This window comes from Eptatretus burgeri, chromosome 3 (assembly GCF_056783735.1).
Source record: "Eptatretus burgeri isolate ZD-2024b chromosome 3, Ebu_testis_v1, whole genome shotgun sequence".
Taxonomy (NCBI): Eukaryota; Metazoa; Chordata; class Myxini; order Myxiniformes; family Myxinidae; genus Eptatretus; species Eptatretus burgeri.
Genome location: NC_140963.1, coordinates 125,337,543 through 125,349,107, shown reverse-complemented (window position 1 = coordinate 125,349,107; position 11,565 = coordinate 125,337,543). Strand labels below are relative to the sequence as shown.

Here is an 11,565-nt window from a genome sequence, read left to right as displayed (position 1 = left end):
GGTTAATTTGGCCACAATCTAAAAAAAGTAGGTCACAGATACCAATCAAATATCAGGTGCATAACTTCAGTTTCGGTACACCATTATGATGCAAGAACATACAAGGAATACAAGGAATGCAAGGAAAACAGACACAGGGGGAGGCCATTCAGTCCATCATGCCTGCACGAACACCATACTAATTTATCCACACAAGATCCAAGGAATAAAATGCAAATATATTTATTTAAAATTTTTGTATTTTTGGTATTTTTCTTCTCTTTCCCCTTAGGGGAGGGGGCATGAGCTTGGTTAAAAACACCCATCATCAACCACACAACACCCCTTGATGAGACCCCACCAAGAGCACTCCGTACACAGGCACACAATCACCCATCAATGCTCAAACTATCTAAAAGTCAAATCAAACTCTCGATACCCCTCTATCTCCATAACTTCCAGGTACCTATCTAATTATAATTTAAAGTTATCTACTTTTTCGATCTACTGCTACTATCTTTACAGAGAGACCATTCCATGAATTAACTACTCTGAGTAAAAGTCCCCTGCCTTGCTACCTGCCTTACTAAAACATCTTAGAAGGCCAAGTGGTCTTTGAGATTCCACATTGGCAAAATTTAGCGATGTCAAAAAAAAAAAAACGCGTTTTTTTTTTCAGACCACCATTTGACCTTGTCCTTTAACCCAGAGGGGTATGATGTAAATTGAGTGTAAATGTGACTTGCATTTGGCATTATAAAGGGCAATTCCATTCTGATCAGACAAACCTGAGTCGAGTTGTGGTGAAACATGTTAAAATGTCGAATTAGGCATGACCTTAAAATTTAGGTAAACGTCAAAAAAAGTTAACCCTGCATACTTTATATTTCCATCAATGATGCGAAAATTCATTCCAACAGTCCTGGCTGGCTCTGATCAATGCAGCTCAGACATTCACCAAGAACAAAAAAAAAAAAGAGGAAAAAAAAACCCCTAAATGGTGGTTTAGTACTCCGAGGTGTCAACGAAACTTTGTGGTACCATTCGAAATTGGGGCACCAATTGTAGAAACAAACCCTGCAAAAGGTTCTGCAGGGGGTCTCGCTGTGTATGTGTGATTACAAACCTCCACAAGCAGTTTGGGGCAGTCATAAGTGCATTTCAATATTCACAAGTAAGACCAATTCAATAGGTGAAATAATTTATGTGAGAACTCATCCATGCCCAAGATTACAATTGAACATGGGAAGAAAGCAACGAGACCATGCTCAGATCATTGCAAAGCACATGCTCACAGAATAAAGATAGGAACGGCACTCCACCAGAGTGCATACCTCCACCAGACTGAACAGTTTACATTGTGTATCCCACCGACAGGCTGGATCTGAACCAAACTTTGATCGGCTTGTTCTCGTCATCGAACCAACTCATCCACCGTGTTTTGTCATAACTTGTCCACAACTTTTTGAGATATCATTATGTATATATATATATATATATATATATATATATATATATATATATATATATATATTTAGTTGTTGGCCTTATCTCTCAATTTTAGAAATTAGACCAATGTTGACCTTTTAACCTCAAAAATAATTGGTAGTTGACTTCAGTGACCTGACATGCAAGTCTTTTTCAAATTTCTAATCAATCAAATAAAAATTTAGGATTTCAGAAATTCCACCCAAGTTGTTGACCTTCAGCCTATGGTGACCTCAAAAATAATAGTCGGTTGAATCCAGGGAACAGATGAAAATGCTGTTCAAATTTCAAGTCAATTGGATGAAGATTGAGGATTTTAAAAATCTGGTCTATTCTGATCTTTTGGCCTATGTTGGTTGGACTCACGTTGACCGATCGACCAACTGTCACACGGACAGTACGTCCAACCTCCAAGAGTTTCAGAACAATTGGCTGAGTGGTTTGGGCTGCAGTAGACCAGTGGACAGACAAACAAACTAACTAACTAACCAAATGGATCAACATACTTGGCAAAATAGTTTCTTGCCAACAACCAAACAGGAGTGGAAACAAATTCTGTCCACCTTCGGTGGTGCAGGTAATAATTTGGGGAGGGAATAAAACAAACTTTATCATGGCAATGAAAAAGAAAAGGTAACAAAATAGAAATATCAGGTAAAAGATAGTCACCGTATAGAAATTAATTGGAAGAAATCAACAACATGGAATCATCGGTGCATTAACGGCTTACATATGAGGGGTGGTTCAAGGTCGACGTGGACATTTTATAGCAGAAATAGTGAAAAAAACGACTGCAGTTAAACGACGAGATTTTGTTCAACGATATTGTCTCGCCTCATTAAGTTGTCCAGGAAGTGACATCAATGTTGATTGGAGCATTATGGGAACAACCAAGATGGCAGTAAAATGTCAAGTGTGCTGTGGAACAAAGGTGTATCGTGAAGTTGAATGTGAAGGACAACATAAAACCAGCTTAAATTCACATGGATCCAACTCTCTACCATCACTCAAGCAAACAATGAACATGGTAAAACAGCAAATTTTGAAGAAACACCAGATTATAATACATGAAATTGCAGAAGTGATATGATGTCAGTGTTGGAAGCATGGAAACAATCATTCATTCTCACTTGAAATCCAACAAGGTGAGCACAAGGTGGTGCCGGATTACTTCACGCTTGATCAAAAGGCAACTCGTGTGGTCATTGTAACAGAGCTTCTGGAATACTACCAGGGGTAGAGACATGATTTATTGATGAAGCTTGTGACATGTGATGACACCTGTTTCCATCATTTCATGGCAAAGTCAAATTGAGCCAGTAGGGAGTGGAGACATTCTTTATCCCCACCATAAAAAAATATGCCATTTTCAACAATGGGCTCGAGAGGTTTTGGCAATACAGTAATGTTTTGGGATTCAAATGGGTTATTCATGTGTAACTTCTTGAATGTGGGAAAACCATCCATATGCAGTACGACAGTGAACTGCTCCACAATGAAGTAACCACAATGAACGAGCAGTACACAGACGATGCCCACGTATGCCATCTCGGGGGAATGCTTTACTGCACAATCATGTTGATCCTCAAACGGCAAATGCTATCACAACTATTGAAGCGCAGATGTGTTGGGAAGTTTTTAATCATCCCTCATAAATTTCACACCTGTCACCATGTGATTCTCACCTCTTTGGACCACTCAAAGAAGATCTGGGTGACATTAAGTTTGCAAATTATTATGATGTCAGTCCAAGAATTTGGACTGACGACATCATCTTTTTGATTTCTGAAAAGTCCATGTCAACCTTGAGCTACCCAGATAAATGTACAATCAAATGGAAAAAAAAAAAAACTTCAATTCTGAGAATAAAAGGTTCACTTACCGAAGTAGAAAGGCGATTCCTTTTTCGTCACGTGGTCATCAATGAAGGAGAAGCCAAGTGGTTGTACAGGTGTTGCACCAATACCGACGAGAATCTGTGCTCCGACGAGGATTAGGTAAAGCCGAGTCTGAGTGCCCTTCAGGTTTCCATCATGACACTCTCGAGCACTGGAAACCGGTGTTGTGTCCCACCATGGCGGGCCAGTTTCGTTGTGCTGACACAAGTCCTGCTGGCTAATTGCTGAGAGTCGTAATGATTGCTTGGTCTAAGAAGGCAATGAAGCAGTCCACAAGAAAATCAGTGGGTTCTGTTTCTTATTTGGATTGGAGTTGTACAATTTTTATTTTATTTTAAATGAGGCTTTCTAGCTTTATCATTCTATTGTACATCAGATTTGACACCAGCATTGTCAGAAGTGGATTGTTTTAGCAGTTACACCATGGTGGGAAAATTATTTCATCTGCACTTTGACCTTGTACTCGGGTGAGATGTTTCTGAATTTCTCCAAGTCGCAGTCTTTTCTCGGGCAGAGACCAAAAGATGTGCAAAAACTCCTATAACACCTAATTCTACCATACGGGTTGTCAAATGTGCTATAGAGCGTGCTTTTGATGGCCAACCTTCAAGTCTCATGAAATGGTACCCATGGAATACATTGAAAAAGGATGCTTGAAGCAAATTCCATTTACATCATAGATCCAGAAAGAAAGTGTGAAGAATGACGCCCCAACGACCAAAGAAAAAGAGGAGAATGTGAAAAAACAACAATGTTGATGATCAAACAGCTGTTCCAGAGGAAGCCATTAGCGGAGGTGAAAATGGAAGTTGCACAGTTCAGCTGCGTTGGAGGATCGCACACATTATGGTTTGGAGGAAGGGAGCAAACTGGTATAATTCCACTGTTAGAAACAAACAAACATAAGGACAATGGCAATGTCCTGCGAAACGAGTGGAGTTTTTTTTACTTTATATGTTGTGTGAAGCCTGTGGGAGCTCAGCCTGAGGCAGGAGGTGACCATTTGCTCATCTGTGAGTTAATGAGGCTGCAAGTTTACGTTTGGGGAGGGCAGGGCCTCAGAGAAACCACAGATTACTGGGTCTGGTATCCACAGTCTGTGAGGAATATGATGCCATCTGCAAATACATTAAGCAATGGTAGTTTGAGAAAGGTGGGGAGTAGTTTGTAGCAAAAAGTAAGTAAGCAAGGAAAGGTAGAGTAGAGAATGGAGGGGAGTGGATGAGAGGGCAAAGAAAATGGGAACGAAGGTAAGAACAGAGAGAATGCAGGGCAGAGGGAGAGGGGGGGGGGGTTAAGATTGTCATGCTTGTGAATATAATTTCTCAATGTTCTTTTGCCACAATCCCCCATTTTAATTCCATATTTCAACTTTTTCGATCTGAATGGCTCTATCCCACCTATTTTCTGTTTAAGCAAGTGTCAATGCTCATGCAAGAGCAGAAAAACATGGGGCAATGGATTAACAGACATTGGGACAAAGGGAAAACAGTGGGACAACAACAACTGGATGCCCCATGGCACAAGGAGAGGAATTGCATGGAAAGCAGGGTGAGAACAGAGTATCTTGTGTAATAAAGCTCCATAGTAGACCTGGAAGAGACCATGATGTGCTGGTATGAAGCAGACTTGATATCATGCAGGCAAGAGCTCGAGACGACATACTCAAGAAGACAGTTCCACAGAGAAGAAAGGAGTTGTCTGAAAGAATGAGTGTGAGCATTAAGTTTAGGTTGAGAGAGGGCATTGTAAGGAAAATGTTTCTGGCAAAATCCAGTCAACCTGGAGGAGTATGGACTGGGAGGAGATGTGAGAGTTCAAGAGGAGCAAGACCAGAGTATTGGCAGTAATAAACTTCTATGCCATCAACCTGCTTATGGTGGGGGTGACGTAAACATGATCATAGCATGATCAACATGATCGGATCATGATCAACAGGTCGTGGGTCTCTGGCTTCTCCGGCCTCCTTTCTGGTCTTGCACTCTCTGCCCTCTCTGTGCTTAGTCACTCCCCTCTCCCCACTCCCCCAGGTTTCTAAATGGTGTATGCGGTACACCATCAACTCCCTTCTAGTGAAACTCCCCAAATTGAGAATCACTGCTCACCTCCACCCATTCGTTCTTTTTCTCCACTTGTGGAATCAACTTCCACATTATGTTCAATCTCATTATTCCCTCCAGATGTTCAAGACAGCTGTTCACCACCATCTCAGATCATCCCCCATCCCAAACCATGATCCCCTCTACCCTCGTCCCCCCCCTCCCCACCCAAATATGACCAAGCGCACCTCCATCCAACTTCCCTGTTGTCCTTCCTGAGAGTTTTCTGTGTCCATCTTGTCCACCACATGCACCCTTCCCCGCCCCACATTCCTCCTCATGCCCATTATTTGTCCGTCTCCCTCTATTTTGTCCTTAAACCCTGCTCTTTGTGTTTCTCCCCTCTCTCTCCTGTTCTTTTTGTTCTGTTGCATCCTTATTCATTTAGTGTTCAAGCTCTTCCATGAGCCTTGACTTTGTGTACAATTTTATTTTTAAATAGTGAAAAACCTGGGATGGCATGTGTGATAGTAACATTGAACAGGAATATTTATTTATTATTGATGCAACTAGAAAGGGTGGTGTGGAAGGGGGTTGGGCTAAATTGAGACAAAGGTACAAAAGAGAATGATAGGAGAGAGAGAAAGTAGGAGCAAGAGTGTGGGAGTAGTGGGGAGAGAAGTTAGGGAGGAGATAGGGTCAGGGTTACGGAGTTAGGGAGGAGATAGAGTCAGGGTTACGGTGTTAGGGAGGAGATAGAGTCAGGGTTACGGTGTTAGCGAGGAGATAGAGTCAGGGTTACGGTGTTAGCGAGGAGATAGAGTCAGGTTTACGGAGTTAGGGAGGAGATAGAGTCAGGTTTACGGTGTTAGCGAGGAGATAGAGTCAGGGTTATGGTGTTAGGGAGGAGATAGAGTCAGGGTTACGGTGTTAGCAAGGAGATAGAGTCAGGGTTACGGTGTTAGCAAGGAGATAGAGTCAGGGTTACGGTGTTAGCGAGGAGATAGAGTCAGGTTTACGGAGTTAGGGAGGAGATAGAGTCAGGTTTACGGTGTGAGCGAGGAGATATAGTCAGGGTTACGGTGTTAGCGAGGAGATAGAGTCAGGGTTACGGTGTTAGCGAGGGATAGAGTCAGGGTTACGGAGTTAGGGAGGAGATAGAGTCAGGGTTACGGAGTTAGGGAGGAGATAGAGTCAGGGTTACGGTGTTAGCGAGGAGATAGAGTCAGGGTTACGGTGTTAGCGAGGAGATAGAGTCAGGGTTACGGAGTTAGGGAGGAGATAGAGTCAGGGTTACGGAGTTAGGGAGGAGATAGAGTCAGGGTTACGGTGTTAGGGAGGAGATAGAGTTAGGGTTACGGTGTTAGCAAGGAGATAGAGTCAGGGTTACGGTGTTAGCAAGGAGATAGAGTCAGGGTTACGGTGTTAGCGAGGAGATAGAGTCAGGGTTACGGGGTTAGGGAGGAGATAGAGTCAGGGTTACGGAGTTAGGGAGGAGTTAGAGTCAGGGTTACGGTGTTAGCGAGGAGATAGAGTCAGGGTTACGGTGTTAGAGAGGAGATAGAGTCAGGGTTACGGTGTTAGCGAGGAGACAGAGTCAGAGTTACGGTGTTAGCGAGGAGATAGAGTCAGGGTTACGGTGTTAGCGAGGAGATAGAGTCAGGGTTACGGTGTTAGCGAGGAGATAGAGTCAGGGTCACGGTGTTAGCGAGGGATAGAGTCAGGGTTACGGAGTTAGGGAGGAGATAGAGTCAGGGTTACGGAGTTAGGGAGGAGATAGAGTCAGGGTTACGGTGTTAGCGAGGAGATAGAGTCAGGGTTACGGTGTTAGCGAGGAGATAGAGTCAGGGTTACGGAGTTAGGGAGGAGATAGAGTCAGGGTTACGGAGTTAGGGAGGAGATAGAGTCAGGGTTACGGTGTTAGTGAGGAGATAGAGTCAGGGTTACGGTGTTAGCGAGGAGATAGAGTCAGGGTTACGGTGTTAGCGAGGAGATAGTCAGGGTTACGGAGTTAGGGAGGAGATAGAGTCAGGGTTACGGAGTTAGGGAGGAGTTAGAGTCAGGGTTACGGTGTTAGCGAGGAGATAGAGTCAGGGTTACGGTGTTAGCGAGGAGACAGAGTCAGGGTTACGGTGTTAGCGAGGAGATAGAGTCAGGGTTACGGTGTTAGCGAGGAGATAGAGTCAGGGTTACGGTGTTAGCGAGGAGATAGAGTCAGGGTCACGGTGTTAGCGAGGGACAGAGTCAGGGTTACGGAGTTAGGGAGGAGATAGAGTCAGGGTTACGGAGTTAGGGAGGAGATAGAGTCAGGGTTACGGTGTTAGCGAGGAGATAGAGTCAGGGTTACGGTGTTAGCGAGGAGATAGAGTCAGGGTTACGGTGTTAGCGAGGAGATAGTCAGGGTTACGGAGTTAGGGAGGAGATAGAGTCAGGGTTATGGAGTTAGGGAGGAGTTAGAGTCAGGGTTACGGTGTTAGCGAGGAGATAGAGTCAGGGTTACGGTGTTAGCGAGGAGACAGAGTCAGGGTTACGGTGTTAGCGAGGAGATAGAGTCAGGGTTACGGTGTTAGCGAGGAGATAGAGTCAGGGTTACGGTGTTAGCGAGGAGATAGAGTCAGGGTCACGGTGTTAGCGAGGGACAGAGTCAGGGTTACGGAGTTAGGGAGGAGATAGAGTCAGGGTTACGGAGTTAGGGAGGAGATAGAGTCAGGGTTACGGTGTTAGCGAGGAGATAGAGTCAGGGTTACGGTGTTAGCGAGGAGATAGAGTCAGGGTTACGGAGTTAGGGAGGAGATAGAGTCAGGGTTACGGAGTTAGGGAGGAGATAGAGTCAGGGTTACGGTGTTAGCGAGGAGATAGAGTCAGGGTTACGGTGTTAGCGAGGAGATAGAGTCAGGGTCACGGTGTTAGCGAGGGATAGAGTCAGGGTTACGGAGTTAGGGAGGAGATAGAGTCAGGGTTACGGAGTTAGGGAGGAGATAGAGTCAGGGTTACGGTGTTAGCGAGGAGATAGAGTCAGGGTTACGGTGTTAGCGAGGAGATAGAGTCAGGGTTACGGAGTTAGGGAGGAGATAGAGTCAGGGTTACGGAGTTAGGGAGGAGATAGAGTCAGGGTTACGGTGTTAGCGAGGAGATAGAGTCAGGGTTACGGTGTTAGCGAGGAGATAGAGTCAGGGTTACGGTGTTAGCGAGGAGATAGTCAGGGTTACGGAGTTAGGGAGGAGATAGAGTCAGGGTTACGGAGTTAGGGAGGAGTTAGAGTCAGGGTTACGGTGTTAGCGAGGAGATAGAGTCAGGGTTACGGTGTTAGCGAGGAGACAGAGTCAGGGTTACGGTGTTAGCGAGGAGATAGAGTCAGGGTTACGGTGTTAGCGAGGAGATAGAGTCAGGGTTACGGTGTTAGCGAGGAGATAGAGTCAGGGTCACGGTGTTAGCGAGGGACAGAGTCAGGGTTACGGAGTTAGGGAGGAGATAGAGTCAGGGTTACGGAGTTAGGGAGGAGATAGAGTCAGGGTTACGGTGTTAGCGAGGAGATAGAGTCAGGGTTACGGTGTTAGCGAGGAGATAGAGTCAGGGTTACGGTGTTAGCGAGGAGATAGTCAGGGTTACGGAGTTAGGGAGGAGATAGAGTCAGGGTTATGGAGTTAGGGAGGAGTTAGAGTCAGGGTTACGGTGTTAGCGAGGAGATAGAGTCAGGGTTACGGTGTTAGCGAGGAGACAGAGTCAGGGTTACGGTGTTAGCGAGGAGATAGAGTCAGGGTTACGGTGTTAGCGAGGAGATAGAGTCAGGGTTACGGTGTTAGCGAGGAGATAGAGTCAGGGTCACGGTGTTAGCGAGGGACAGAGTCAGGGTTACGGAGTTAGGGAGGAGATAGAGTCAGGGTTACGGAGTTAGGGAGGAGATAGAGTCAGGGTTACGGTGTTAGCGAGGAGATAGAGTCAGGGTTACGGTGTTAGCGAGGAGATAGAGTCAGGGTTACGGAGTTAGGGAGGAGATAGAGTCAGGGTTACGGAGTTAGGGAGGAGATAGAGTCAGGGTTACGGTGTTAGCGAGGAGATAGAGTCAGGGTTACGGTGTTAGCGAGGAGATAGAGTCAGGGTTACGGTGTTAGCGAGGAGATAGTCAGGGTTACGGAGTTAGGGAGGAGATAGAGTCAGGGTTACGGTGTTAGCGAGGAGATAGAGTCAGGGTTACGGTGTTAGCGAGGAGATAGAGTCAGGGTTACGGTGTTAGCGAGGAGATAGAGTCAGGGTCACGGTGTTAGCGAGGGACAGAGTCAGGGTTACGGAGTTAGGGAGGAGATAGAGTCAGGGTTACGGAGTTAGGGAGGAGATAGAGTCAGGGTTACGGTGTTAGCGAGGAGATAGAGTCAGGGTTACGGTGTTAGCGAGGAGATAGAGTCAGGGTTACGGTGTTAGCGAGGAGATAGAGTCAGGGTTACGGTGTTAGCGAGGAGATAGAGTCAGGGTCACGGTGTTAGCGAGGGACAGAGTCAGGGTTACGGAGTTAGGGAGGAGATAGAGTCAGGGTTACGGAGTTAGGGAGGAGATAGAGTCAGGGTTACGGTGTTAGCGAGGAGATAGAGTCAGGGTTACGGTGTTAGCGAGGAGATAGTCAGGGTTACGGAGTTAGGGAGGAGATAGAGTCAGGGTTACGGAGTTAGGGAGGAGTTAGAGTCAGGGTTACGGTGTTAGCGAGGAGATAGAGTCAGGGTTACGGTGTTAGCGAGGAGACAGAGTCAGGGTTACGGTGTTAGCGAGGAGATAGAGTCAGGGTTACGCTGTTAGCGAGGAGATAGAGTCAGGGTTACGGTGTTAGCGAGGAGACAGAGTCAGGGTCACGGTGTTAGCGAGGGACAGAGTCAGGGTTACGGAGTTAGGGAGGAGATAGAGTCAGGGTTACGGAGTTAGGGAGGAGATAGAGTCAGGGTTACGGTGTTAGCGAGGAGATAGAGTCAGGGTTACGGTGTTAGCGAGGAGATAGAGTCAGGGTTACGGAGTTAGGGAGGAGATAGAGTCAGGGTTACGGAGTTAGGGAGGAGATAGAGTCAGGGTTACGGTGTTAGCGAGGAGATAGAGTCAGGGTTACGGTGTTAGCGAGGAGATAGAGTCAGGGTTACGGTGTTAGCGAGGAGATAGTCAGGGTTACGGAGTTAGGGAGGAGATAGAGTCAGGGTTACGGTGTTAGCGAGGAGACAGAGTCAGGGTTACGGTGTTAGCGAGGAGATAGAGTCAGGGTTACGGTGTTAGCGAGGAGATAGAGTCAGGGTTATGGAGTTAGGGAGGAGATAGAGTCAGGGTTACGGAGTTAGGGAGGAGATAGAGTCAGGGTTACGGTGTTAGCGAGGAGATAGTCAGGTTTACGGAGTTAGGGAGGAGATAGAGTCAGGGTTACGGAGTTAGGGAGGAGATAGAGTTAGAGGGGAGATGGAGTAAAAGGGAAGAGGCTTAAATGGAGCATATGAGAAACAAAAGCTGGACTATGTTTGCATATACTTGTTGCCTATATATGGTGCAAGAAAATGTAAAAGTAAAAGGAAAAAAATGGCAAAAAGCACAAAATATTACATGTCAAAATAATGACTGAGAATACCGAAAACAGAGTTGAATAAAAAAAGAAAAATGAAAGTAAAAGTATGAGATGCCTGTACACACAGAAAAACATCACGATATTGGAAATGATTGCTTTCTCATTCAAAACCAGCATTCATACACGAATGGAGACATTTTCCATCAAACTCGGAATTCTACAGGAAGCAAGCGGACATCAGGATTTCAGTCCGAAATTAACTTTTATCTGGAAGAAATGGAGGAAAAAAAAAAGCAAAGAAAGGCAAGTGAGATGAAGATCACCTGTTGAGGTCAATTCCAACACATGCTATGAGCTATCCTGATGCCCCACATGGTATTAAATAATCAACTCCACACACTATGGAAGAGGAAGCAAGAAGAACATTTACTTGTGGTTGGTACTGATGACTCAGAAATTCTGGCAGCGCAGTCAGCAATGTGCCCAGTGCCATGATGATTCCACCACACCCGATGAGACGTGGTCGGTGCCCTCTTGCTCCAAAATAGCTCACAAAAAGTATAGGCAAAAGATTTCCAATCTCGAAGCTGCTTGATATCAAGCCCAGTTGCATTGAGCTGAGGCTGAAACG

The 11,565-nt window shown here is 45.5% G+C and overlaps 1 protein-coding gene across 4 annotated transcripts in view; it reads right to left on the bottom strand.

Annotated features, from left to right (window-relative positions):
• Positions 1-11,565, bottom strand: part of SLCO3A1 (solute carrier organic anion transporter family member 3A1) — a 135,446-nt gene that overhangs the window by 101,397 nt on the left and 22,484 nt on the right. For 3 of the 4 annotated variants that reach the window (XM_085875482.1, XM_085875484.1, XM_085875483.1), the window contains 2 exons: positions 11,365-11,565; positions 3,350-3,614 (listed from right to left, as the gene is read on the bottom strand). The exon at positions 11,365-11,565 is cut by the window's right edge and continues 27 nt beyond it. In XM_085875482.1, coding sequence (XP_085731608.1) covers positions 3,350-3,614; positions 11,365-11,565 — 466 coding nt within the window. The remainder of the gene's footprint in view (positions 1-3,349; positions 3,615-11,364) is intronic. The other variant, XM_085875485.1, reaches the window with a different exon arrangement.